General features: G+C 34.5%; 9 protein-coding genes and 1 non-coding gene across 17 annotated transcripts; 4 read left to right on the top strand and 6 right to left on the bottom strand.

Annotated features, from left to right (window-relative positions):
* Nucleotides 1-421: 421 nt before the first annotated feature.
* Nucleotides 422-1,992, bottom strand: LOC9302966 (tubulin-folding cofactor C). The gene has a single exon (XM_002866848.2). It carries the CDS (start codon nucleotides 1,740-1,742, stop codon nucleotides 690-692), a length of 1,053 nt encoding a protein of 350 aa, XP_002866894.1. The 5' UTR covers nucleotides 1,743-1,992; the 3' UTR covers nucleotides 422-689.
* Nucleotides 1,993-2,179: 187 nt separating this feature from the next.
* LOC9305008 (defensin-like protein 75) lies at nucleotides 2,180-2,730 on the bottom strand. The gene is made up of 2 exons (XM_002866847.2): nucleotides 2,582-2,730; nucleotides 2,180-2,438 (listed from the first exon to the last, which is right to left on the bottom strand). Exons 1-2 carry the CDS (start codon nucleotides 2,643-2,645, stop codon nucleotides 2,254-2,256), a joined length of 249 nt encoding a protein of 82 aa, XP_002866893.1. The 5' UTR covers nucleotides 2,646-2,730; the 3' UTR covers nucleotides 2,180-2,253.
* A 674-nt stretch (nucleotides 2,731-3,404) lies between these two features.
* Nucleotides 3,405-6,085, top strand: LOC9305007 (ubiquitin carboxyl-terminal hydrolase 3). The gene is made up of 6 exons (XM_021019308.1): nucleotides 3,405-3,761; nucleotides 4,096-4,212; nucleotides 4,594-4,692; nucleotides 4,795-4,992; nucleotides 5,088-5,269; nucleotides 5,435-6,085. Exons 1-6 carry the CDS (start codon nucleotides 3,645-3,647, stop codon nucleotides 5,835-5,837), a joined length of 1,116 nt encoding a protein of 371 aa, XP_020874967.1. The 5' UTR covers nucleotides 3,405-3,644; the 3' UTR covers nucleotides 5,838-6,085.
* Nucleotides 6,086-7,124: 1,039 nt separating this feature from the next.
* LOC9305006 lies at nucleotides 7,125-9,291 on the top strand. 2 transcript variants are annotated; one of them, XM_021016570.1, is made up of 7 exons: nucleotides 7,125-7,450; nucleotides 7,821-7,929; nucleotides 8,031-8,101; nucleotides 8,301-8,591; nucleotides 8,704-8,746; nucleotides 8,818-8,926; nucleotides 9,016-9,286. In XM_021016570.1, the coding sequence occupies exons 1-7, from the start codon at nucleotides 7,430-7,432 to the stop codon at nucleotides 9,101-9,103; spliced, it is 732 nt and encodes a 243-aa protein (XP_020872229.1). In that variant the 5' UTR covers nucleotides 7,125-7,429; the 3' UTR covers nucleotides 9,104-9,286. The 2 variants fall into 2 exon arrangements, with proteins under 2 accessions (XP_020872229.1, XP_002868935.1); XM_002868889.2 differs by having other exon boundaries at nucleotides 7,132-7,450; nucleotides 8,301-8,594; nucleotides 9,016-9,291.
* A 419-nt stretch (nucleotides 9,292-9,710) lies between these two features.
* LOC9302965 (F-box/kelch-repeat protein At4g39560) lies at nucleotides 9,711-10,871 on the top strand. Its single transcript, XM_002868888.2, has one exon. The coding sequence runs from the start codon at nucleotides 9,711-9,713 to the stop codon at nucleotides 10,869-10,871; it is 1,161 nt and encodes a 386-aa protein (XP_002868934.1).
* Nucleotides 10,872-10,907: 36 nt separating this feature from the next.
* LOC9302964 (ras-related protein RABH1c) lies at nucleotides 10,908-12,511 on the bottom strand. The gene is made up of 6 exons (XM_002866846.2): nucleotides 12,218-12,511; nucleotides 11,827-11,897; nucleotides 11,649-11,737; nucleotides 11,457-11,571; nucleotides 11,290-11,380; nucleotides 10,908-11,202 (listed from the first exon to the last, which is right to left on the bottom strand). The coding sequence occupies exons 1-6, from the start codon at nucleotides 12,332-12,334 to the stop codon at nucleotides 11,041-11,043; spliced, it is 645 nt and encodes a 214-aa protein (XP_002866892.1). The 5' UTR covers nucleotides 12,335-12,511; the 3' UTR covers nucleotides 10,908-11,040.
* Nucleotides 12,500-13,799, bottom strand: LOC9302963 (50S ribosomal protein L23). 2 transcript variants are annotated; one of them, XM_021016571.1, is made up of 2 exons: nucleotides 13,179-13,764; nucleotides 12,500-12,589 (listed from the first exon to the last, which is right to left on the bottom strand). In XM_021016571.1, exons 1-2 carry the CDS (start codon nucleotides 13,708-13,710, stop codon nucleotides 12,561-12,563), a joined length of 561 nt encoding a protein of 186 aa, XP_020872230.1. In that variant the 5' UTR covers nucleotides 13,711-13,764; the 3' UTR covers nucleotides 12,500-12,560. The 2 variants fall into 2 exon arrangements, with proteins under 2 accessions (XP_020872230.1, XP_002866891.2); XM_002866845.2 differs by lacking the exon at nucleotides 12,500-12,589 and having other exon boundaries at nucleotides 12,918-13,799.
* A 19-nt stretch (nucleotides 13,800-13,818) lies between these two features.
* Nucleotides 13,819-16,366, bottom strand: LOC9302962. 5 transcript variants are annotated; one of them, XM_021016565.1, is made up of 9 exons: nucleotides 16,239-16,366; nucleotides 15,919-16,143; nucleotides 15,094-15,668; nucleotides 14,909-14,981; nucleotides 14,730-14,807; nucleotides 14,568-14,631; nucleotides 14,393-14,480; nucleotides 14,216-14,300; nucleotides 13,839-14,106 (listed from the first exon to the last, which is right to left on the bottom strand). In XM_021016565.1, the coding sequence occupies exons 2-9, from the start codon at nucleotides 16,027-16,029 to the stop codon at nucleotides 14,020-14,022; spliced, it is 1,161 nt and encodes a 386-aa protein (XP_020872224.1). In that variant the 5' UTR covers nucleotides 16,030-16,143; nucleotides 16,239-16,366; the 3' UTR covers nucleotides 13,839-14,019. The 5 variants fall into 5 exon arrangements, with proteins under 5 accessions (XP_020872223.1, XP_020872224.1, XP_020872226.1 ...); XM_021016567.1 differs by having other exon boundaries at nucleotides 15,919-16,055; XM_021016566.1 differs by having other exon boundaries at nucleotides 16,250-16,366.
* Nucleotides 16,367-16,456: 90 nt separating this feature from the next.
* On the top strand, nucleotides 16,457-16,529 carry TRNAR-ACG. Its single transcript has one exon. It is a non-coding gene; the product is annotated as a tRNA-Arg (tRNA).
* A 46-nt stretch (nucleotides 16,530-16,575) lies between these two features.
* Nucleotides 16,576-18,451, bottom strand: LOC9305005. 2 transcript variants are annotated; one of them, XM_002866843.2, is made up of 5 exons: nucleotides 18,284-18,451; nucleotides 18,129-18,202; nucleotides 17,611-17,731; nucleotides 17,209-17,520; nucleotides 16,576-17,102 (listed from the first exon to the last, which is right to left on the bottom strand). In XM_002866843.2, exons 1-5 carry the CDS (start codon nucleotides 18,395-18,397, stop codon nucleotides 16,830-16,832), a joined length of 894 nt encoding a protein of 297 aa, XP_002866889.1. In that variant the 5' UTR covers nucleotides 18,398-18,451; the 3' UTR covers nucleotides 16,576-16,829. The 2 variants fall into 2 exon arrangements, with proteins under 2 accessions (XP_002866889.1, XP_020872228.1); XM_021016569.1 differs by having other exon boundaries at nucleotides 17,209-17,517.
* Nucleotides 18,452-23,030: the final 4,579 nt, after the last annotated feature.

Below are 23,030 nucleotides of genomic sequence, written 5' to 3'. Positions count from 1 at the left end.
TAAAAGAAATCAATTACTTTCTTTACACAAAACAGAACAAGTTAGTAGTATTTACCGGGTTAAAAGTTTTTTAATTTGAATAAAAATATATATTATATAGTGGTTTTGGTATGTGTGCATGGGTCACTGTTGGAGGCCAATCTTTTTGGGAAAATGATTGTATGACTGATTTTTGCCATCTACCAACCTACCAATGCCCCCATTCGGAGACCCATGTGATTTAATAAGCTATATACACTTGAATGTATATATATATGAAGAGAATAATGGAGTTCTAATAATATTTTCAAAATAATATTCAACACTTTTCTTGTTGCAGTACTTCTTTGACAGTCAAAGCAGGCGGTTCCCTCTGTGTTATAGGGCTTACATTTATATTGGGCCTTGTAGCCCAAACTGTACTATCCTTTTTGAGGCAGACTTAACAATGGCTGTGACAAATTCAGAAGAAGACTATCAACGAACACATTTTTTTTTTTTCCAACTACAGTACACCACCAATTAAGACTTTGTTGATGATAATCTGCGATACTAATAAGTGTAAGATTGTAATTCAACTCTGAAACTTGTCACAAATAAAGGCAAATATGTAAAGAAGCAACATTCAAGGGAACACACAATCATCATCTCGAATACAAATAGACTTGTTTAAAAGAGTGCTTCTTTGGAGATGTCTCTCATATAAATGTTCAAGCTCGAGAATCTCCTTCACTGGAAATGGTAACCAAAGAAACCCTTTCTTCTTCCGGCAAAACTGACCAATTAGGAGACTGTACAGCTCTCAGCCACCGGAAATCATCCACATTGGCCCAATTCTTAGTCTCCTCCTCCAAACCCGCCGTCTTCAAATCTTCCTCAATTCCTTGGTAATCCAAACAATAAGGAGCGAATCTGACACCATTGCTGTCTTCAATTATGGGACGACTCCTCACTCTCAGGTAGAAATCACTCTTCCTAGCGCAATGGATTCTGATCTGATGCGACGCCAATACAAGAACACAATCTTCTACGTCATCAATCAGAATTGAACCAATCACTGGACCTGTGTACACATTGCACTTCTTTAATCGGTGAAGGAACAGAGCGTTAACAGTTCCTGTTAATTTTACTTGACATGAATCAAGATCCGACAATGTGAATTCTCCGATCGACGAGCCTTTGAAACTTTTCACCAGAGTCACTCCGTGTTTGTTTCTCAATCCCGGAGAATCGCGTACGGGGAGGAGTTTCGGAGGTAAAACGGCGTCGGATTTCTGTATCTCCGGGAGTTTTGATTCCGGCTTTTTGGTCGTTGATTTGCTCTTGAACGAGAACTTCTTCTTCGGGACTAACTCGCCGGAGAGAATATCGAGACTCTGTTTGAGATCGGATACAATTTTCAGAGAGGATCGAACCTCGTAGGAAGGAAGAAAATACGAGTTCTCAGCGAGAAGCTTCTCCAGATTGTTAATAGCTACGGAGATCTCAGCAAGATCCGATTTAAGCTTTGACGAATCCGTAGAGGAGGAAACGAGTCGTGACTCAGCGATCCGAGACTCGATGGATCGCTTTGAATCGGAGAATTTAGCGAGAAACGAGGATGTCGATTCAAGAGTGGAGGAGGACGACGAAGAGGAAGCGTCAGGTGAATCTGATTTTCGAGCTTGGTGACGAGCAGAGAGACGCTCGAGCATGTCATGGTGCTTCTTCTGCAATGCCGGATCTAGGGTTTCGGCAGTGAAGCTCTGATCGTTGTCTTCCATATCGTTTACCCAATTGTGTGATTGTGACGGCGGCGTTTCCGAATCCAAACTAGGACCAAGATTAACCTAAACGTTGTCGTTTTAATGAAATGAAAATGATGAAACAGTGATATTGCAAATTTGTCCTCCATGATGTGAAGTGTGCTGACATAAACCTCCGGTTATCTATTGATTACAAAATAGCCCAAAATCAAGAGTAGAATCAAAATTAAAACTCTCATCTAATGTTGATAAAAGGGGTTTATGTGTATTTAGAGTGCTCATAAGTTCTAAGGTTTTATGGTTTGGATTGGTTAATGTTATATATTTTATAAATCAACGTTCTTTCAATACGTGATATAGTAATCTGTCACTAATATCACTAATACGTGATATATTACCCTAGATAAAAATTTACACAGAACACGTTTTTCATACTATGGGATTGTAGATAATAATAAAAAATGATATCAATTAATTTATTATCTTTGAAATGGTGATCATACAAATTGAAACCGATACAAAAACGATTTTAGCTGTTCAATTGAGCATTTTGTTCAAATATTGGATGTCTCGGTGGTTTGCAACAACAACTCGACTTGGTCCTAAATGATGCACAAGTCCAGTCTTTATAACCTTTCGACTTGCAAAGCTGCTGACAATTGTCATTGCACGGTCCAATACAGTCGGCTTGAACAGTAATTGCAGTTGCTTGACCTACAAAAATAATAAAAATTACTAGTTAGAAATAAATGTAATATGTAAAGCCAAAATATATTGTAAACTTTAACATATGAGCTATAAGAGTATAACTAAGAAAGTATAAAGAAAAATGAAAAAAATTAGAGTGTTTGTTTAACCTGCAATCACCAACAACAAAACTATTGCGATAGTAATAACATCTAAAGATTTGATCTTGGCCATTTTTTGTTTTAAGTATTGTTCTAATGTATAATGTAGTGTTGTAAAATATTTTCTTATGTTTTGTGTTGATGGATTGTGTTGAGATCTAATGAGTTTTTATATAGATAATTGATGACACAAATTCCAAACTACAATCAAACAGATACATTGAACCAACTTATTTTTATAGGAATTTTGACTAGAAAGTAAATTGGTAAAATATAATTTGCCATATAATAAATTTGGTAGAAAATAATTATATGTAAGGAAATATATCACAAAAAGTTTAAACATGTATTGGTCAAAATAATAACTTGATTATATAAGTGAAAATGAGAATATAAGATAGACTTACTATTTTAAAAAATGTATATTAAAGAATACCAGATTTTTTTCTTTTTGTTTCAAAATATCAAAAATATTAATAAAGATAAAATTTCATAGCATATAATTAAGGTATGGCATTTTAGGTGATAAAAATAAAAATTTATGATATTCCATTATAGGTGATCAAAAATTTATACCATATAATTAAGTTGTGATGTTTTAGGTTGTAAAGATAATTTTTATAATATTTAATTATATGTGATATTAAAACTATTTTTTTTACAGCATATGATTAAGATTTGGGCACAACAGAGAATTAAGTTTAAACTATCAAAAGACAAAATAAGGTGAATAAAATAACAATTCAAACAATAATAAGTTTTCAAAAAGTAAAAGTGAAATTTCGTAAAGTTGACAAATTTGGAGGTGTAATTTGCAATTTTGACTGAATAGTTTTTGATCATCAAATCCACATCTTCCTTCGTTGCTTCTTCGCTTTTATAACAGAAAAGAAAAAAGAGAAAACTTTAATAAATAAATCGATCCTCTTCTCTTCGGCTCCTTGGAAATCTGAATTATCCGATCGAATCGAACCATCGCAGAGGCTAAAGAAGAGGATAATACTTCCTTTGAGTCAAATCGGACGAGTCAGGAACAGGAAAAACGGTGATACGGAAGCTAGTTCTAGGGCTAATGGGCGCCGCGGGCTCCAAACTCGAGAAAGCTCTCGGCGACCAGTTCCCCGAAGGAGAACGCTACTTTGGATTCGAGAATTTCGGCAACACTTGCTACTGTAACAGCGTTTTGCAGGTCCTTATCTCTCTCTATCCTTTGGTTTCACTGCCTTTTGTTGTTTCCCCCAATCTCGAATTCGACTTTGACGATTTCTTCTGTGTTTTGTTGAATTAGTGTCTTTTAATCCCTAAATATGAGACGATTTTTCCCAGTTAGAATCGTATCAGGGTTTGATTTCAAATTCGATATCTAATATGAGGTTTATACGTGTATCAGCTCTATTGATTTGTCGATATCTCTGTGTGCTATGTATATGAATGAGTTCTCTGGACTGGAGAAAGGCTTTTGCTGATCATTGGCCTGTGATCTTCTTCAATTTTATGTATTGAATCTTTATTTTTTTGTACAGGCTCTTTATTTCTGTGTTCCTTTCCGTGAACAATTGCTTGAATACTATACCAGTAATAAAAGCGTCGCCGATGCTGAAGAGAATCTTATGACCTGCCTGGCAGACTTGTTTTCGCAGGTATTTATCATCTTTGCCTTTCTTCTCCTTTTGAGAGTTTCATTTTTTTGTTTACTCTTCCGTGCTAGTCCTCACTTGAATCCAGTGACTAATCTTTCATTCACTGAAAATATTTCTCTTGTGCAAGCTTGGTTTACTCTTGCTTTTTCACTTGACATCATAAGTGGATTGAGTCACTTATTTAAAGACACAAGTCAATGTTTTTGGTATAACATGAATTTGATACTATTGTGGTGTATATTGTTAGTTTATCTTCGAGAATCTAAATGTTCTTGATGTAGTGCTTAGTATGTCATCATCTGTTTGATTATGGTATGCTAGTCATTCTGTAGAAAAAAGAGAGTGTAATCATTAGTCTGATCATTCTAATTCATTCCGTAGATAAGTTCCCAGAAGAAGAAAACTGGTGTTATTGCGCCTAAGCGATTTGTACAGAGGTTGAAGAAACAAAATGAGCTGTTTCGGAGCTATATGCACCAGGTGATCTTTGCAAATCTCCCCATCTTTTCAGGCGCTATTTTACCAAAGATGTGAGAAAAGCAATTAACTTTTGATTGATTTTGCGTTTCTACCCTCATGTAGGATGCACATGAATTCCTGAATTATTTACTGAATGAAGTTGTTGACATACTGGAGAAAGAGGCAAAAGCTACAAAAACTGAACATGAAACCTCGTCATCATCATCTCCCGAAAAGATTGCAAATGGACTGAAAGTCCCTCAGGCAAATGGTGTTGTGCACAAAGAGCCTATTGTTACTTGGGTGCACAATATTTTTCAGGTTAGTTGTTTCTAATGAAAAGGTCCACTTTTCCTTTTCAGGTGGACTATGTAGTGCAATTTTTGGCTAAATTTAAATTCCGGGTATGTACTCAGGGCATACTTACCAACGAGACAAGGTGTCTGCGATGTGAAACAGTGACAGCAAGAGACGAAACATTCCTAGACCTTAGCCTTGACATTGAACAGAACAGTTCGATAACTAGCTGTTTGAAAAATTTCAGCTCCACTGAGACGCTTCACGCTGAAGACAAATTCTTTTGTGACAAATGCTGCAGGTAAAATGTTGGTTCAAATTTCAATTCCTCAGGTATCCTTTAATAGCTGCAACTAAATATTGGTCTTTAAGCTCCCTCTTTTCCTTCAATGGCTGCTTTGTATGATTAAGCGCTCCAAAGTGTTAGACTTTGTTACGCCTGATTATTGAATGTTTATATTTGCAGCTTACAAGAAGCACAGAAGCGGATGAAGATCAAGAAGCCACCACACATCCTAGTCATCCATCTAAAACGATTCAAATACATCGAACAGCTAGGCCGCTACAAGAAGCTCTCATATCGAGTTGTCTTCCCTTTGGAGCTAAAACTGAGCAACACAGTGGAACCATACGCAGACGTGGAGTACTCTCTGTTTGCAGTGGTGGTTCATGTCGGAAGTGGACCTAACCATGGTCATTACGTCAGCCTTGTGAAAAGCCATAACCATTGGCTGTTCTTTGATGATGAGAATGTTGAGATGATTGAAGAATCAGCTGTTCAAACATTCTTTGGATCGTCTCAGGAGTATTCGAGCAATACTGATCATGGTTACATCCTGTTCTATGAGAGCCTTGGACCGGCCAAGTAAAAGCTGAGAAAGCAGAAAAAATGACTTTCTTCGTTTTTTTTTCTTTAACTATTATTAGTAATGGTATATGTTTGTCTTTAAAAGTAAACTCAATTGACAGTAACTTTTTTTTTTTTTTTTCTCTCTGTCTCTCTCTCTCTCTCCCAGAGATATTTGGTGAGTTTTAAATTGGAAGTTTTAACTGGAATTTGTATACTTTGAAAAAGGCCATGTACAGTTTATGGCAAATAACTTCCCTTGTCTTTGTATCCTTTTTCAAACAAAGAAAAAAAAGCAAGGAAGAAGATAACAATATGTTGAATTGCATTTTTAAGTTTTTAAATTTTGGCCTAATGTTTTAGATTAGCGTCTTCTTGAAGTAGCAGGCTAGCAGCAATGCATGTTAAATAACTTTTCCTTTTCACAACAAAACACAGTATACCAAATTGGTTGTAAGTGTTGTTATATATTATGGAATCAGCGGCCCATTAAGAACAATTGGGCGGATAATGAAATTAGGCCCCGCGATAATCACGTTGTCGTGAGAATAAAGTTAAAAAACAAAAAAAAACAAAGAGACAAAACTCAAAAGAAAGTTCACACGGGAGAAGTTGACGAAGAAGATACAGACAGAGAGGCTTGGATCACCCGTGAGCTATGATGTGCATTTTTTACTCTACCATAAATGTTTTCATTATGTGATTTTTACAGATTTAAGAGTAATTAAGAGTAGTACTTCCAAAACTATGACATATTTGTTTCTTCTAACCTCACACACAAAAAAATCTGATATATAATTAATTTACTTAACAATGAGTCAATAAAATATCAAAAGCTGGCAATGGCATGGAGAATTAAATGCATATGACATTTACACATTTCAACAAAAATGAGAAAAAAGAAAGTGCATGGGTGGATTTGATATGGTTGGTTAATGTCTCTTGATTCTTGTATACCATTTATCATATTGTTTCCCCAATAAAAAAAAAAATGATTGTTTTTGTGCATTACAAAAAGGTAGTAGACAGCTCATAAAATAGTAAATTGTTATTATGACTGATAGTTAAACAACAGAAACCTACAGAGAAAAAAAAAAAAAAAGGTACAGACATGCATTAATTTGTCAGTAAATGTTATTATGTTAATGATGATCCCATTTGTAATAATTAAAAAATTAGTATGAAATCTCTGGCTAATCAAGTTTAATTAGTAGTTATCCGTGAAATATCAACATGATCCATAATGAATAAAAGAAAAAGTAAAAGGGTAATATGGTAAAATAAGAGAGGCGAAGAATGAGGATTTGTCGTTATCCGTGATGTCGCAATCAGATGAAGAAGAAGCCATCATCACTCACAGGCGAATCGCGCCGGGCCCGGAGAAGAGCGTCTTCCTCATCTCTCTCTCTCTCTACTTCTTCTTCTTCTTCTTCACTTTCTCTCTGAATCTGCCGTCACAAGGAAGCTTCCGTCTGATTCAAAGCAATCTCCACATGCATTGTTGTTGTACACTATACGAGTCTTCTCAAGCTTCGTCTTCCCCTTTTGTTTGAGAATCGTTTCTAATTTCCTCCGTCGTCAGTTCACGATTCTCTCTCTTTCTCTCTGTCTGCAATGAGTGATTTCTTCGATGAGGTTAGTTTGATTACTCATTCTAGTGTTGTTGTTTCAATCGATTTGGGGTGTTTTTTTTGGAATCGAATCTTCGATTTGAGAAGAAGATGAGACTTCGGGTTCTTCAGATTCGATTCTGCAAGTGTTTTTTTTTCTCCATTTGATTCAAATGTTCCTACATTTGGTCATTTGTTTCTCTTAGGAAGGATCATGAGAGAAGACTATTTTAGGAGTTTTACTAATCTTGGAACTGTTTAGTGTAGTCGTCACTTTCTTACTTATGACAAGAGAAATTAGTAATTCATCAAATTAAGAACAAATTTTGAGTCTAACTAAATCAAGTTGTACAGTGTTACTGTTTGACTCAAGATTTTGATGTATATATCTTCAGGGGAAGCAGCAATTCGCAAGTGTTGCAGATGGGAATGCACCAGTCAAGTATCCAAGCTTCAAGCCACCTAAGTCGAGTTTCGGAGATGGTGGCAAACATAGCGCCATTGGTAAAGCTAATATGGATTATGCTCTTCTAAATCAGTCTATCATGATCAAATTCAAAAGCATGCTAATGTGTAAACTGACCTTCTGTTTTTTTGCTATGTAGATGTTTTTCCACTTCTTGTCAAGGAGGCTGCATATCCTTTGATAGAAGACCGTGGCATCGATACTTCACTGGTGAGTTCTTTATTAGTTTACAAGTCCTTAATGGGGTGAACTCAAGCCCTTTTGACTTTTTCTCTGAAACTAGGATTTTCTATAACATAATGCTAGTATTTGGTTGCATTTGAGCATTGCTAAATCTGAGAACTACATATATGTTCCGAAGCATTGTGAAGTGTATGCTAAGTCCTCCAACTCTGCCATATTTGTATAGGTCCAAGACATGTGTACTATCTCAGTCTTACCTGATGAAGGAAATACAATCCCACAATGCACCTCGCAGTTTACTCTCTTGAGCTTCGTCAAAGCTCTGCTTCCATCTAAAAATCAGATGTTGTTTGATGCGCAACTGAATTGTCAGAAAACGCAGAACCGCATCAATGTGCTACTGGGAGGTACAGATTCCTACCAGTCATGCGTTGTTGACATAAACGTCGAGAAAGGGAATGGTGGTGATACTGTGACATCCCATGACGAAGTTGTTGGAAGTGGGAAATCCGAGAGTGTAGTAAGCTCTTTCTATTTGTCAGCAACAACATTTGCTAGTTTGTTTGGTCCATATCGAAAAGATGATATCTAAATGTCTTACTCTTATGTGGTTACTATGTCTTTCACAGCATATGCAAAAGGTATTACAGAGACAAGCAAGCTTGAGTACTGGTAAGATAACAATATTTCATTGAAGTTGCATAATTTTAGATTATGCACTGAATCCTGAAAAATTTATGCAGACAAAGCTATCTCCGAGCGATGCCACGATGCACCAACAAACAGGTGGAGAAGATACAAGCGTGCCGCTTCATTTGATTCAAGAAAAATCGTCATCCTATTCTCCATCTTGTAAGTAGTATATACCTCTACGTACTTAATGCGAATAAATTTACACTAACAATGCATTCACTAATAACTTTAAATGTCTTGGATTGCAGATCAAGTGTGGGAACATTGATATTGATCTACCTGACACTGAGAGTGAAGCAAAACGGAGACAACAATAACAGCTTCAATCACATGTAAACTGTAACATCTCTTTTGGCCTTTTCTCTCCTTTGCTGTCTCGCTGTTTTGAATCTCTTTCCCAGAACTTGTCTTTTGTTCCAAGTTTCATAATGTTGATAATAACACTTGCAAATGCTTAACGCGCCTGTAACTAAACAAGAAGTTAAAAAAGTAAAACAAAAGTAGAATCAACAGTGCTTAGCATCGTGATCATCAATTCATCATTACTCTTTATACCAGAACGACAACAGGTCTTGTGATCCCTCAAAGATCATATGCAATAAATACGAATCTTCAAAAAAACCAAGTTAAATAATTGTATGCAAATAATTAACAAGTGTTATTTAATGTTAAATGTATCCCTAAGATGATATAGCACAAACTTTTCTTGATATTTTGGTTCACTAATTTATTCGAATAAATCAACAAGAACACTTACTGTGTTACAAGTATCATTAAGCTGATAACACTTGCGAATGTTTAATTAACGTGTGACTAAAAAAAAGATTCAAAAGTAAAACAAATGAAGAACAAATAAAAGGATAACGTTTTCCGTTTTCCAAGAACAAAAGAAACAACAACAAAATCTTCCCGCCGACAATCATAGTTGTCAAAACAAACGGCGATGTCCAATTCCGCCGCCAAAGAATCTCCGTCGTTTCCGTTATCGTCATTACCAGATGAAGTGGCTTTGAGCTGTCTAGCTCGAGTCCCGAGATCGGACCACTTAGCCTTATCTCTCGTCTGCAAAAGATACCGTTCTCTCGTACTATCCCCTGAGTTCTACAAGATGCGATCACTATTGGGTCGCACAGAGAAGTGTATCTACGTATGCGTAAGTCCCCATCCTAACTCAACCCCTCTCTGGTTCATCCTCCGCCCTGAAAAACCCAAAACCCTAGAAACCTCCGCCGTGAATCCTCGTCTTATGCGTCCGATCCCTTCGTTCCCCTTTCAGCCTCCGCGAACATCCTCGGTGGTGGCACTGGACTGGGGGATTTATGTAATCGGTGGATTTGGGTTAAACGAGAAGCCCACTTCGGATGTCTTGCTCTTGGATTGTCGGACTAACACGTGGCGCCGAGTCCCTTCCATGAGAGTGGCTCGATTTAGTCCTGGGGCTGGAGTCATGGACGGGAAGATATACGTGTTCGGTGGCCGACCAGACGATGATTCCACCAACTGGGGAGAGGTGTTTGATCCAAAGACTCAAACTTGGGATACTTTAGTGCCATTGCGGGATAGGAGTGAAAAAGATGGTTTCATCCGCGAGAGCCTTGTTAAGGAGGACAAGGTTTATGGAGTGAAATGGTTTGAAGGAAGTGTTTATTACTCTCCTAGTGATGGTAAATGGGGAAGAACGAATAGGCCAGATCTTTTAAGTTATTGTGTAGTTGAGGAATTGTTATACGGTTTTGATATGAGCTTCGGGCGAGTGTTTTGGCGCGAGTCTGATGAATCGGAATGGAAGATAGTTAAGGGTTTGGAAGCTCTGCAGATGATTTTTCATGGGCAGTTTTTTGGTAACTCTATGTTCTCTAAGAATATCAGCCAAGTGAACTCTTTTGGTGTGAACGTTGTTCTCTTCTGGCTTGAGCGTAGTGATGATGATGAGAGATTGGATGTTTGGTGTGCCGAGGTTTCGTTCGAAAGACGAGAGGAGAAAGGGGAGATTTGGGGTACGATTGAGTGGAAGGAAGCTGTCACAACAGTTGATCGTGCTCCTTTTGGTCCCTTTGGTGGCGATCATAATAAGGTTTTGTATTCTGCTACCGTCAATATCTGATAAACTGATCAACTCCAGAACAAGGCAAAGATTCACTTCTGTAAAAATAGTAATCCTTTTCTCTTTGATGTTTTATATTCTGTGTCTGTTAATAAGATGAAAATCACAAAACTAGCTTGATCCCTTTTGTTTGCTTCACAAGTTTCTTTAATGGAATATGTATTTTGAATCAACAAGAACAGCCTCCACCTCCACCTCCTCCTCCTTGTTGCTCACCTTGTGATGAATTTGAAGTGGTCTTTAGATTCACATCAACCATGTCCTCTGATTTTGTTGCCAATGAATATGTGTCCACACCCGGTAAAGCTGCAGCAATCTTCCGGAACAAAGCCTGCAAATTGAAGAGGTTTGGTGTTAGAAATCAGACAACAAAAACACTCACTCGCGCTGGCTTTTGATTCTAGTTATTTCATCATACCTTAATATTGAAATTTTCTTTGGCACTGGTCTCAATGAACATCACTCCATACTCTTTACCCTTGTCTTCCCCTTCACTGATTGATACTTGCCTGTTTTCATTATATCCAGATTGAGACATATATAAGACAGAGAGAATTATATTTTTGCTTATTGTTTTTTATTTACCTTTTTTCAACAAGATCAGTTTTGTTTCCAACAAGAACGATAATAACATCGCTTTGACCTCTTTCTCTGTGTACATCATCGATCCATTTCGAGGTATTCAGAAACGTTTGCCTATCTGCAACACAAGTATTGAACACATAAGACACAAAACGGTGAATCAAAGAATCAAGAGAGAAACAAAGCAGGACTCACTGGATACATCATATACAACAATGGCAACAGAAGAATCTCTAATGTAACTTGGGATTAGACTCCTGAATCTTTCTTGTCCAGCCGTATCCCTTCAATCAAAAACTCGTTTTGTTATTCTTTTGAAACTAAAATGTTGGTTTTTAGGGTAAATAGCAAAAGTAACATTGTTATCACCCACCATAGCTGCAAACGAACTGTTCGATCTTCGAGGTACATTGTTTTCGAAAGAAAATCGATTCCGATGGTAGGCTGCAACGAGAACACAGTAAAGGCTTAATGACTAAATAACACGTAATTAAAGAGATATTACACCTAAAGCAAAAAGTAACAGTGCTTAGCATCGATCTTGATCGTAATAATAAGAAGAACAGATTGATCAACAAATTCATTGAAGAATTGTGGAAAACCAAGTGATCAACGACGTAATATAGGAAACCAAATAATGAATCAGATCAAACAATAAACGAAAACCAAAATAAACTAGTTGTCACAGAGAATTTTAATCAATCAACAAAGAATTGAAAGGAAACAATTTTTAATCATGGAAGAAATGAATTGGTGTTTAATACCTGGTAAGTGGTGTCGAATTTGTCATACATGAAACGAGTGATGATGCTGGTTTTTCCGACAGATTGATCTCCTAAGAACACCAGTTTAAACTTTGCCAAAGGTGAAACCGCCGCCATGTTCTGTTCGAAGAAGAAGGAAAATAAGAAAAAAGTGTGATTCAAAGATCCGAAGATTCAGAGTTTTGTCTTTCTTAGGTCTCGAAGAAGAAGAAGAAGAAGAGAAGGAGAGCACGACGACGATGATGACTCGGTCGCACACAAAACTTGACAGCCCTTCACAAATCGCCACGCGCCAAGATTTTGTAACACCGATCAAAACTATTCAACGATTTCCGCGGGGACTTTATATAGAGAGCGCGTCCATGTAACTCCCTGGCATGCGGTTGGGTAATCTTTAATACGTTTTATGTAATTTGCTTTGGTTTTGTATGTTTTCTAAAATTTATAGATACAAAAATTTAATAGTAATTTTTATAAAATAATAACTAGTTTGATATATTTGCTAACCATGTTTCGAATGAAATTTGCATACATTTCTCACCCATTTCTTTAGCTTTTCTAACTTTTGGGGTGGTTTTGTTTTTACAAAAATGCAATTTGAAAATTCCACTGGAGGAGACTTGTATAAAATACTAAACACCAAGCTACTAGTCCACAATGTGATGGGATTTTTGGGATGATCAAATATTTGCTAAGCTAGTGAAATGTTACAGAGTTTTATCATACGTTTTTGCATCTGCGTAATGTGATTGAACATTTGCACATAAACCCAAATCAACAGACAATAAGAGGTTTTCTCAAAACTTTAAAAGACAAACAAAAACACCATCACCTGAGTTATCACTTATAGATTGTACTTAAAGAAAAAATGAAGTTCATAACCATTTCTAGATTAAGAGCTTATGATTCAGATTTATTAGCTAAAGAAACACAAACCCAGATCCTCATAAACCCTACTTACCAACAAATCTCATGTTGCTCCATGGAAACTTCGCCATCCCCGCCGCCGCCGCCGCACCAGCCCTCGTCGGAGAATTAGCCCTTTCACCTCCACGACGACCTTTACCTTTACCATAACCGCCGATCTCCCTCTTCTCCTTGCGATCAAGCCAATGACTCTTCTTATCATCTTCTTCCTCAACAAAGCTAGATCCTTTCACTTTACTCTTCCTATCTTCCTCGATAAACTTCACCGGAAACAAATCCCTAGAAATCGACAAAGGGGTACGTAGCGTGACGTAAGCCTTCTTGTAATCAGCTTTCGCAATCAACAAACCTCCACGCTTCTTCTTCTTCCCATCCATGTTTAGTGTATTCACCTTCTCCACATCGAATCCGTAGAGTGACTCGAGGACTCGTTTGATCTCGATCTTCGACGCGGAAGGGATCGTTTTCAACGCGAATTCGTGAATGTTCGTGAGCTTTGCAGGCATCAGAAGCTTAATCGGAAGATTCGCGAAATGAACCACACGTCCTCCCAATCTACTCCCCATTTTGAAATCGGAGTTTTTAGGTCAGAAATGAAGAAAGCAAGGGTTTTTGTTTCTTCTTCTTCTTCCCTAAAATCCCTCTTCACTCATATGCTTTAATGGGCCTTAATGGGCCGAATGGGCCTAATAGGTCGTTTTATTTTTGTTATTTCAGTCCCAAAAATCATCATTACCAGCGAGAGTAACAGAGATGTGATTTTAGCCAGTTACAAAGGTAAAGACAACAACATTTCTTTTACTACAGATTTACAATAACAACAACAAAAGAAGCGAATCTCTCACTTGAATTCATTTCGTTTTTCTTTATAATGATCATGACCATCTGCAAAGACCAGGCTCCATTGTTTTGCTGTGAGCTAGAATCTCGTCATACTTTGAGCCATACACAAATCCCCATAGCTGCAAGAATCAATCAATGGTGTGTTTGTTTGTTTCAGTAAAAATGTGTTGCAACAAATTGAAATATGAAGATTTATTTTTCAAGGAGAGGGATGAAGTTAACTACTACCTCCACTTCTTTAACATCAAAGTCCTGAGAGTTTGCGAGACAAGAGTTCCCATATGTCTCTGAGTAAGCACTTGATCCACTTAGCCTACAAGAACACGATGAATCATTGAGTTGTTGTTTGTTTCAATATGATGGAAGTGGGAATATGATTTTAACAGTTTTGGTAGGAAATCTTACAGCTCACTGTCCAGATAGAGAGCAAACCGTCCACCACCGCCTAGAGCTAGGAATTCCTTGGAGCATAAAGTGTAGAATCGATTTGCGCCTGCTCAAATGTAAACTATAATTACAACTGAACAAGGAAACAACTCCAAGAAGTTTTATGTATCTAAGTAATGCATAATAATAATACCTGTGGGACGGTATATTGTGGGTTGTCCTGACTTATTTGTGAAAACAAATGTACTATTGGTTCCCTGACAAAACAACCAACACAAAGATTGTCACTTAAAGTGAAAAGAAAGAAAACGTGATAGATGGAATCTATATAAAGATTGGATCTTTAGAAACAAACCTGATACTTTTTATCAGTTGGTATCAAAGGTGCTTCAACAAGACCACCAAAAACTGAACCTTTTCTGTCTCCAACAACCTGATACACCGATGGTTTCCAATTCCATAGAGCTCAATAAAAGGTTCACACTTTTACCATATAAAATCAACAGTTTGAATCAGAACAAGAATTTCATTTACCAGTAAGCTGAGACCAGGCCAGAGAAGGCTTTTCCTGTACAGCGTGGACAGTGATATACCATGCCTCCATGTACTAGAAAATTGCAACAGGTCAAACGAAATGATCACACACACTGATAGAATATATGAACAACTATTCTTAAGATTTCTAATCAGCTCCAAATGCTTTGAATGTGTTCTCTCACCTATAAAGCAGTATCCATTTCCTCCCTTGAACAAGCGCAGGAAGTGAAGTATATAAGGAACATCTTGACTGGTCCGATAAAAGCAAAGAGGGCTCTGAAATTTCAGGTATAATTGCTTGCACTATTGTTGCTTCTTCTTTGACATTATTATTCTGCATCGGCTTCATCTCCAAGCCATCATACTCAGACTCTTCAGCATCTGGTGTCACATCAGAATTTCCCTTCCGCTCCTTGACCCCGGGAAACTTAACAGCCTGGTAAAAGTTCCTCAAATGCTGTTTGTACTTGGACAAAAAACTCTTTTTTGCAGCACCACTAGTAGCCTCCTTCATTGTTCTAGTAGGATTGGCCGAGGAGGATGATGATGTATCGCTTGTTTCTGCCTCAGAATCTTCTTCTTCTTCTTCTTCTTCGTCCTCCTGATCCTTATCGTTCTTTTTTTCTTTGGGATCTGAAGATAACAGTGAACCAAGGAATGCAGAGAAAGAAGAAGTGTCTGGTTCGTCAACCAAATCCTTAGGCTGCTCTGCAGTGACAGACTCTAGCTGATTTCTCTTAGACTCATCTTCCTCATCCTAATTAAGAAAAAAAAATTGAAAATTAACCAGAGCTCATTAAATGATCACACAAATTGAAACTCCCACCTAGACACACTCAAAATCCTCAAGCAAGCATCAACACCAAAGCCCAAAAAACAGAAACCCATTACACCAAATTCCCAGAGTCAAGAACAAAGATAAAGACTTTAATCCACAAGAACCCTTTTTTAGAATAATAGTTGGATTGGGTCAACACAAAAACACAAAAAGATGAAAACTTTGGTACCGGAAGAGGACGAGCGGAGGAGGGTTTATCAGAGATGGGATTAAGAAGACCAGCGGTGAGATCGGTGACAAAGTGCACTGCTTTGCTTCTGAAAGATTTGTGTTTCCCCATTCTTCTTCCTCCTTTTTAACTCAATCCTATTTTTAGTGAAATTAAAAACTTTCAGATTCCACACGATCCTCTTTGACAAATCTACACCACAAATTGAGTCAGCTTCTCTTCCATCTGTAATTAAGCTGTGATCATTTACCTAAAACGCCATTCTTAGAAAAATTGGAAACAACAAGTTCTAAACAAGAAGACCATCTCTCTCTTTATACCTTTCCTTTACCTTTTCTCTTATCTTATCCACTCTCAAATTCTCCACTCAAATTTTCCTTAAAGAGCTGAATTTTATGGCGAGGGTTTTTGAGACAGCTTAACTAAAAAAGACGATCATTCGGTAAGAGAAGGTGACGAGCTATGAGAAAAGTAGACTCTACGCTTTTAAGTCAATTGTTCATATAATTAGCTTTTGGAGAAAGTCTTCATCCAAAAAGGCTCCATGGCCCAATGGATAAGGCGCTGGTCTACGAAACCAGAGATTCTGGGTTCGATCCCCAGTGGAGTCGTTTTCCTTTTTTATTTACAAATTTTGACAAATCGAAAACGATGACGTATTGAAACATACTTGCTTTTAAAGTGAAGAGTAAAAATGCAGAAACAGTTAAGAAACTTCAAGTACTAGAGACGACAACACCAAAAGGTTTAAAACGATTCGTACAAAGAGCTCTCTTCAGATTTTCCTAAGAGAAAACCGAAAATAGCTGAAGCGTTTTCGACATTTCGCGAAACCAGACTCTAAGAAATTCTAAGGAACCTGAAACATGAGAGCTGAGCATATAGCGTTTAATACCAAATAGCCCCGAGTCTTAGACCAATGAAATGCTGCTTTCACCGCCGGGGGGCTTCCTCACACCACCAAAGTAGTCTCGGGATTCTGACTTCCCGTCTGCGAAAATGTTGTTTCCACTCATTTCCCGGAGTTTAGCTGAGCTTAACTGCTTATCCGCAGTACCAGGTGATTCATCACCTTTGAAAATGCCGTTGCCTGTGAGTTCCTGAAACTTCTGGTTATGTATCTTCTTTGATGTCTTCACAACAGGTTCTTCACTGAATAGTATGTTGCTTTGTCCTCCTGCAGGCTGTTGGAAATTACGAAAAAACAATCTCAATAAAAGAGAAAATTAACTGATTGGGGCACAAAGCTTCAGTTTCCTTTGAAACCAATGCCAAGATAGATTTACTTACATTGGAAACTTTAACAGAAGTGCGTAAGTTCCTTGGTGCAGGCTCTCCCATGTCTCTGTTACCTCTAGCTTCTTGCTGTGCAGCAACCAAAGATCGAGGCTGGATCTCAGATGGAGGTCCAAAGATGTCATGACCGCTGATCTCTTCAATCTTAGCACTTGATATCTGCTTGTTGCTCTTTAAGTCTGCCTCGGTTAGCAAGTTCCCGCTCAGCTCTCTTTGCTTTGCAACCTCGGTTAAAGTGGTTGGTTTCTTCGGGGAAACATTACCGTCAGCACTGAAAGATATCTGACTCATTCCATTCAGCGTCTGCTGCAAAATCCAGAGTACATTACATAACTACCATTTCGATTCACACTTGTCTAAATCTGTTGAAACATAAGACAAGACAAGTAAAGCTACCTGATAGTAACGGAGTCCAGTCTTTGGATCAGTAGCATCGGATTCAGACCCAACTTTTCCCTTATCATTAAATATGCCACTACCAGTCATCTCTTTTAACTTGTACCCTGAACAATTCTTCCTGTACAAACCATAACACTGCCTTATAGATCGGTAAAGCAACAACCTTTACATGTAATGTAATGGTTATGGATTGATGAAACCATCATTAAAGAATTTAAAATAACAAAGAACAGTAGTAGTTTGACATGTAAATGGTGTGGGGCTTTGATGAATGTAATAAAATATGAAATTAAAATCCTCAGAAAAGCCAAAAGCATTTGACCAATCCCTTTCATAAATTCATCACTCAGAAAAAGAACTGACTTCATCATACAAAGGAACCATTTTTGTGAAAAAGGTAATCACTTTCAAGAGCAAGATCAAGCCTTTTTAAACTTTCATTTTTCAGGTGTAATACAAAAATCAAATCCAGGTACTTAGATCTGGTAATGCAATGAGAGATGAGATTCTTTTACAGCTTATTAAGCGACTGAGCTTCCTCATCTGTGATCTGACCACCGCCGAGAATCTTGCTGATTCCATCGGACGGCTGAAAATGAAAGAAGAAAACTCAGCTTCTCTATAGAAAGATTAAATATAAAAAGTGAGAGCATTTGTTGAAAAAACGGACCTGGTGAGAACGAGCGGCGGAAGAGGTTGAGTGGTGAGGAGGAGGAGTTTCCGACCAAGAAAGCAGATCGGCGGTGGAAGTGTGAGGGTTTCTCACCGGCGTGTTTCTCTCCATTTTTATTTTCTCTTTCTTCTGATTCAAAAGGAGAGTGAAAATGTTTCTTCTCCTTCAATAGAAAGATATTTTGTTTTTTTCTCCTTTTTTTTTTACTTTAAATCAGCAAAAAAGAGAGATAATTAGTGTAAAAAGCATTACAAGTTTAGTGTTCTATCAACAAAGATTAAGAGCCAAATATTAAATTGTTATTTATTGTCATGGCAGAAATAGAGTTTTATTTTAATGTTTGGATAACTCAAGAATCTAATCCAAATCGAATGAAATTTATTCATGTATCAAATGGATTGTTTTTACAGAAGAAGATGTACAATTGTATATAGAAATAAATACTGAAAACTTTATTAAATACTATAAACATAAGAGTAATTACACTATATACCCTAATACTGAGAAGTATTTAAGTTAAAGAAGAAGTGGCAAACCTGTAAATAAATGATCATATGAAAACATGATAAAAAGACTAAAATACTCCCAAAATCAAACACTTCCTTATTTCTTCCTTCCTTCTTCGTTTCTTTTTTTTATTTATTTTTTTTTCTTTTTTTTTTCTTTACTTTATGATAACCCCAAATAAATGATTATTCTTAATTGTAAAACTGATTGTATCTAAAATTATGATATTTTAAATTCATTAAACTCATCGCATTTTTTTGATTAAAATGAACTCAATAAACCTTAAAAAAAATTCGATATAGAGACGTCGTATGTTTGGGTGTCGTTCGTTATTATTGAGCTTCTGTTAGAGATGATTTGAGACACCGTCAACCGACGACGCTAAGTTTAAATAACGTTTTTCACTACAGCTACTGGGATTATTGTGGGTTATGCTTATTTCTTTATGACTTCAAGAGACCCAACGTATCAAGATTTCATGAAAAAGTTGTTTCTTTCTAGGCAGAGGAAGTTGCTTAAGAGTCATAAGTTTGATGTTGAGAGGTTTAAGGAACTTGAGAATAAGTGGAAGATAATGTCTTGCTCTTCATCTTCGTGCCACGCAAATGCATCGATTCGGAATCGTGTTGGTGTTGATCTTGATTTGGAGGATTCTTTGCAGAGTCGTCATAGAGATTGACTGGTTTTTTATGATCCAACATTAGTTTCTGGTTTTTCTAACCATTCTCTTTTTGATTATATATCATGATATATAGTGATATATCGGGAAATACACATGTGTCTTACCAGGAAACACATGGTAAGACATTTTCGGAAGCAAAATTCTCGCTATTTATTCCAGGAGTAAATTCGTCCGATTTTTCGAAACCAAAGATTTCTCTCTCTTGTTTTGCAAAGAATAAAAGTTGTGTATGTACAAGCTTCTCAAATAATAATTAGCATACATCTAATTGACTCTAAACATAAATCAAATCTTATGTAAGATGTTAAAAAAAAAACAAAATCTTATATTATTCAAATCTTTTTTTAGTTTAATTTCTTTTTATTGTTTTGCAGCATTTTGAATATTAATTGCATATTGTCGACAATTAAGTTTAAGTTGTAAGATATTCAAATATAAAGCAAAACTAAGATCAAAATTAATAAGTACATTAAATCTACAAATTAAATTTGTGGAATCGGCTAACGATCAAACGGCAAAGTCAAATGAGAGTATCCAAAATCCGTATAATTTTTCCATTATTTTTGTCATTTTAAAACCTTTTAAAAACAAACTAGAAACTTGTATATTAAATCTAAAAACTGATACGAAAATAAATTGAACTTGTGAAATCAAGCTAACGATCAAATGAGGACATGATGCCTAGGCGCAGTTAATTTTCGACAGGTTTAAAATTTAACACTTCAACTAATTTTTAAATTTTTTTTGAAATTTAATGATTTTTTGAAATTTCATGGTTTTTTTAAAATTTTAGTGAAAATCATTATTATTTTTTAAATATGAGTTTAAGTGTTAAATCTATATTACGTGAAAATATAGCCAAACTTCGAACACCAAAGCTTACGAACAAACTAAGGAAATGATGCATAGATGCGGTTAGATTTTGACGTATTTAAAATTTAACACTAAAAAACTAAATTTAAAATTTTTTTTAATGATATTTCATGGTTTTATTCTTAAAGTTTAAGTGTTAAATTTGTTTAAAATTTTAGTGAAAATCATTAATATTTTTTTAAAAGGAAGTTAAGTGTTAAATCTATATATTACGTGAAAACATTATTGCCGAACTTCGAATACCAAAGCTTATGGACCATCTAAGGACATTATGCTTAAGCGCGGTTAGTTTTCGACGTGTTTAAAATTTAACATTTAAACAATGGTTTTATTCTTGAATTTTCAGTGTTAAATTTGCCTTAAATTTTAGTGAAAAATCTTTATTATTTTTTAAAAATAAGTTTAAGTGTTAAATTTTATATTACGTGAAAATATTGCCGAACTTCGAACACCAAAGCTCAAATAATTTTTAAAAAGTTTTAATGCAAAATTTTCTGTATTTTTAAAAATATTTTTTTAGTGAAAATCATTATTCTTTTTTAAAAATGAGGTTAAGTGTTAGGTGAAAACATTGCCGAACTTCGAACACCAAAGTTTACGGAGCAACTAAGGACAAGATGCGTAGGCGCGGTTAGTTTTCGACGTGTTTAAAATTTAACACTTAACTAATTTTTATAAATTTTTAATAAAATTTCATGGTTTTATTCTTAAAATTTAAGTATTAAATTTGTTTTAAATTTTAGCAAAAATCATTATTATGTTTTTTAAATGATTTATAAGTGTTAAATCTTATAACGTGAAAACATTGCCAAACTTCGAACATCAACGCTTACAGACCAACTAAGGACATGATGCCTTTTTCGACGTGTTTAAAAATTTAACACTTAAACTAATTTTTAAAATTTTTTAATGAAATTCCATAGTTTATTTTTAAAGTATAAGTGTTAATTTTGTTTTAAATTTTTAGTGAAAATCATTATTATTTATTTATTAAAAAAGAGGTTAAGAGTTAAATCTATATTACGTGAAAACATTTCTGAACTTCGAACACCAAAGCTTACGGACCAACTAAGGAAAGGATGCATAGACGCGTTTGATTTTGACGTATTTAAAATTTAACGCTAAAACTAAATTTTAAAAAAAAAATCATAGTTTTATTCTTAAAGTTGAAGTATTAAATTTGTTTTAAATTTTAGCAAAAATTATTATTATTTTCTACGTATGTAAAATCTAACACTAAAACTAAAATTTAAATTTTTTAATAAAATTTCATGGTTTTATTTTTAAAGTTTAAGTGTTAAATTAGCTTTAAATTTTAGCGAAAATCATTATTATTTTTTACGTATTTAAAATATAACACTAAAACCAAATTTTAAATTTTAAATTTTTAACGAAATTTCATGGTTTTATTCTTAAAGTTGAAGTGTTTGGTTTTATTCTTAAAGCTTATGTGTTAAATTTGATTTAAATTTTAGCGAAAATTATTATTATTTTTACGTATTTAAAATTTAACACTAAAACTAAATTTTTAATTTTTAAATGTCAAATTTTCTGGTTTTATTCTTAAAGTTTAAGTGTTAAATGTTTTTTTAAATTTCAGCGAAAATCATTGATATTTTTTACGTATTTAAAATTTAACACTAAAACTAAATTTTTAATTTTTTTAATGAAATTTTATGGTTTTATTCTTAAATTTGTTTTAAAGTTTGTGTTAAATGTTTTTTAAAATTTTAGCGAAAATCATTATTATTTTTTACGTATTTAAAATTTAAAACTAAAACTAAATTTTAAAATTTTTAATGAAAAACCATGGTTTTATTCTTAAAGTTTAAGTGTTAAATGTTTTTTTAAATTTTAGCAAAAATTATTATTATTTTTTATGTATTTAAAATTTAACACTAAAACTAAACTAAATTTTAAATTTTTTTAATGAAATTTTATGGTTCTATTAGTAAAGTTTAAGTGTTAAATTTGTTTTAAAGTTTAAGTGTTAAATGTTTTTTTAAATTTTAGTGAAAATCATTATTATTTTTTACGTATTTAAAATTTAACACAAAAACTAAATTTAAAATTTTTTTAATGAAATTTTATTGTTTTATTCTTAAAGTTTAAGTATTAAATTTGTTTTAAAGTTTGAGTGTTAAATGTTTTTTTAAATTTTAGCGAAAATCATTATTATTTTTTACGTATTTAAAATTTAACACTAAAACTATATTTTAAATTTTTTTAATGAAATTTTAAGGTTTTATTCTTAAAGTTTAAGTGTTAAATTTGTTTTAAATTTTTTTAAAAAATTATTATTATTTTCTACGTATTTAAAATTTTAACACTATACTAAATTTTAAAAATTTTTAATGAAATTTCATGGTTTTATTGTTAAAGTTTAAGTGTTAAATTTGATTTAAATTTTAGCGAAAATCATTATTATTTTTTACGTATTTAAAATTTAACACTAAAACTAAATTTTAAATTTTTTAAATGAAATTTCTTGGTTTTATTTTTAAAGTTTAAGTGTTAAATTTGTTTTAAATTTTAGCTAAAATTATTATTATTTTTGACCTATTTAAAATTTAACACTAAAACTAAATTTTAAATTTTTTTAATGAAATTTCATGGTTTTATTCTTAAAGTTTAAGTGTTAAATTTTTTTAAAATTTTAGCGAAAATCATTATTATATTCTA

Source organism: Arabidopsis lyrata (genome assembly GCF_000004255.2).
Source record: "Arabidopsis lyrata subsp. lyrata unplaced genomic scaffold ARALYscaffold_7, whole genome shotgun sequence".
Classification (NCBI taxonomy): Eukaryota; Viridiplantae; Streptophyta; class Magnoliopsida; order Brassicales; family Brassicaceae; genus Arabidopsis; species Arabidopsis lyrata.
The sequence above is the reverse complement of the archived record's forward strand: the minus strand, read 5'-3'. Positions and strand labels throughout refer to the sequence as shown.

What these genes read in the sequence shown, in the direction of transcription:
- LOC9302966 (XM_002866848.2), bottom strand. Translation starts at nt 1,742, where the DNA reads ATGGAAGACAACGATCAGAGCTTCACTGCCGAAACCCTAGATCCGGCA.
- LOC9305008 (XM_002866847.2), bottom strand. Translation starts at nt 2,645, where the DNA reads ATGGCCAAGATCAAATCTTTAGATGTTATTACTATCGCAATAGTTTTG. An exon ending in TTTGTTGTTGGTGATTGCAG is followed by an intron (nt 2,439 to 2,581) that starts GTTAAACAAACA and finishes TTATTTTTGTAG; the next exon opens with GTCAAGCAACTGCAATTACT.
- LOC9305007 (XM_021019308.1), top strand. Translation starts at nt 3,645, where the DNA reads ATGGGCGCCGCGGGCTCCAAACTCGAGAAAGCTCTCGGCGACCAGTTC. An exon ending in ACTGTAACAGCGTTTTGCAG is followed by an intron (nt 3,762 to 4,095) that starts GTCCTTATCTCT and finishes TTTTTTGTACAG; the next exon opens with GCTCTTTATTTCTGTGTTCC. An exon ending in GGGTGCACAATATTTTTCAG is followed by an intron (nt 4,993 to 5,087) that starts GTTAGTTGTTTC and finishes GTATGTACTCAG; the next exon opens with GGCATACTTACCAACGAGAC.
- LOC9305006 (XM_002868889.2), top strand. Translation starts at nt 7,430, where the DNA reads ATGAGTGATTTCTTCGATGAG. An exon ending in ACAAGCAAGCTTGAGTACTG is followed by an intron (nt 8,747 to 8,817) that starts GTAAGATAACAA and finishes AAATTTATGCAG; the next exon opens with ACAAAGCTATCTCCGAGCGA. An exon ending in GTCATCCTATTCTCCATCTT is followed by an intron (nt 8,927 to 9,015) that starts GTAAGTAGTATA and finishes CTTGGATTGCAG; the next exon opens with ATCAAGTGTGGGAACATTGA.
- LOC9302965 (XM_002868888.2), top strand. Translation starts at nt 9,711, where the DNA reads ATGTCCAATTCCGCCGCCAAAGAATCTCCGTCGTTTCCGTTATCGTCA.
- LOC9302964 (XM_002866846.2), bottom strand. Translation starts at nt 12,334, where the DNA reads ATGGCGGCGGTTTCACCTTTGGCAAAGTTTAAACTGGTGTTCTTAGGA. An exon ending in AATTCGACACCACTTACCAG is followed by an intron (nt 11,898 to 12,217) that starts GTATTAAACACC and finishes TTCTCGTTGCAG; the next exon opens with CCTACCATCGGAATCGATTT. An exon ending in ACAGTTCGTTTGCAGCTATG is followed by an intron (nt 11,738 to 11,826) that starts GTGGGTGATAAC and finishes TTTTGATTGAAG; the next exon opens with GGATACGGCTGGACAAGAAA.
- LOC9302963 (XM_021016571.1), bottom strand. Translation starts at nt 13,710, where the DNA reads ATGGGGAGTAGATTGGGAGGACGTGTGGTTCATTTCGCGAATCTTCCG. An exon ending in GAGCAACATGAGATTTGTTG is followed by an intron (nt 12,590 to 13,178) that starts GTAAGTAGGGTT and finishes ACCGCATGCCAG; the next exon opens with GGAGTTACATGGACGCGCTC.
- LOC9302962 (XM_021016564.1), bottom strand. Translation starts at nt 16,029, where the DNA reads ATGGGGAAACACAAATCTTTCAGAAGCAAAGCAGTGCACTTTGTCACC. An exon ending in CAACTGATAAAAAGTATCAG is followed by an intron (nt 14,632 to 14,729) that starts GTTTGTTTCTAA and finishes TTGTTTTGTCAG; the next exon opens with GGAACCAATAGTACATTTGT. An exon ending in CACAATATACCGTCCCACAG is followed by an intron (nt 14,481 to 14,567) that starts GTATTATTATTA and finishes ACATTTGAGCAG; the next exon opens with GCGCAAATCGATTCTACACT.
- LOC9305005 (XM_002866843.2), bottom strand. Translation starts at nt 18,397, where the DNA reads ATGGAGAGAAACACGCCGGTGAGAAACCCTCACACTTCCACCGCCGAT. An exon ending in CCGCCGCTCGTTCTCACCAG is followed by an intron (nt 18,203 to 18,283) that starts GTCCGTTTTTTC and finishes TTTCATTTTCAG; the next exon opens with CCGTCCGATGGAATCAGCAA. An exon ending in CTTCTGTTAAAGTTTCCAAT is followed by an intron (nt 17,103 to 17,208) that starts GTAAGTAAATCT and finishes AATTTCCAACAG; the next exon opens with CCTGCAGGAGGACAAAGCAA.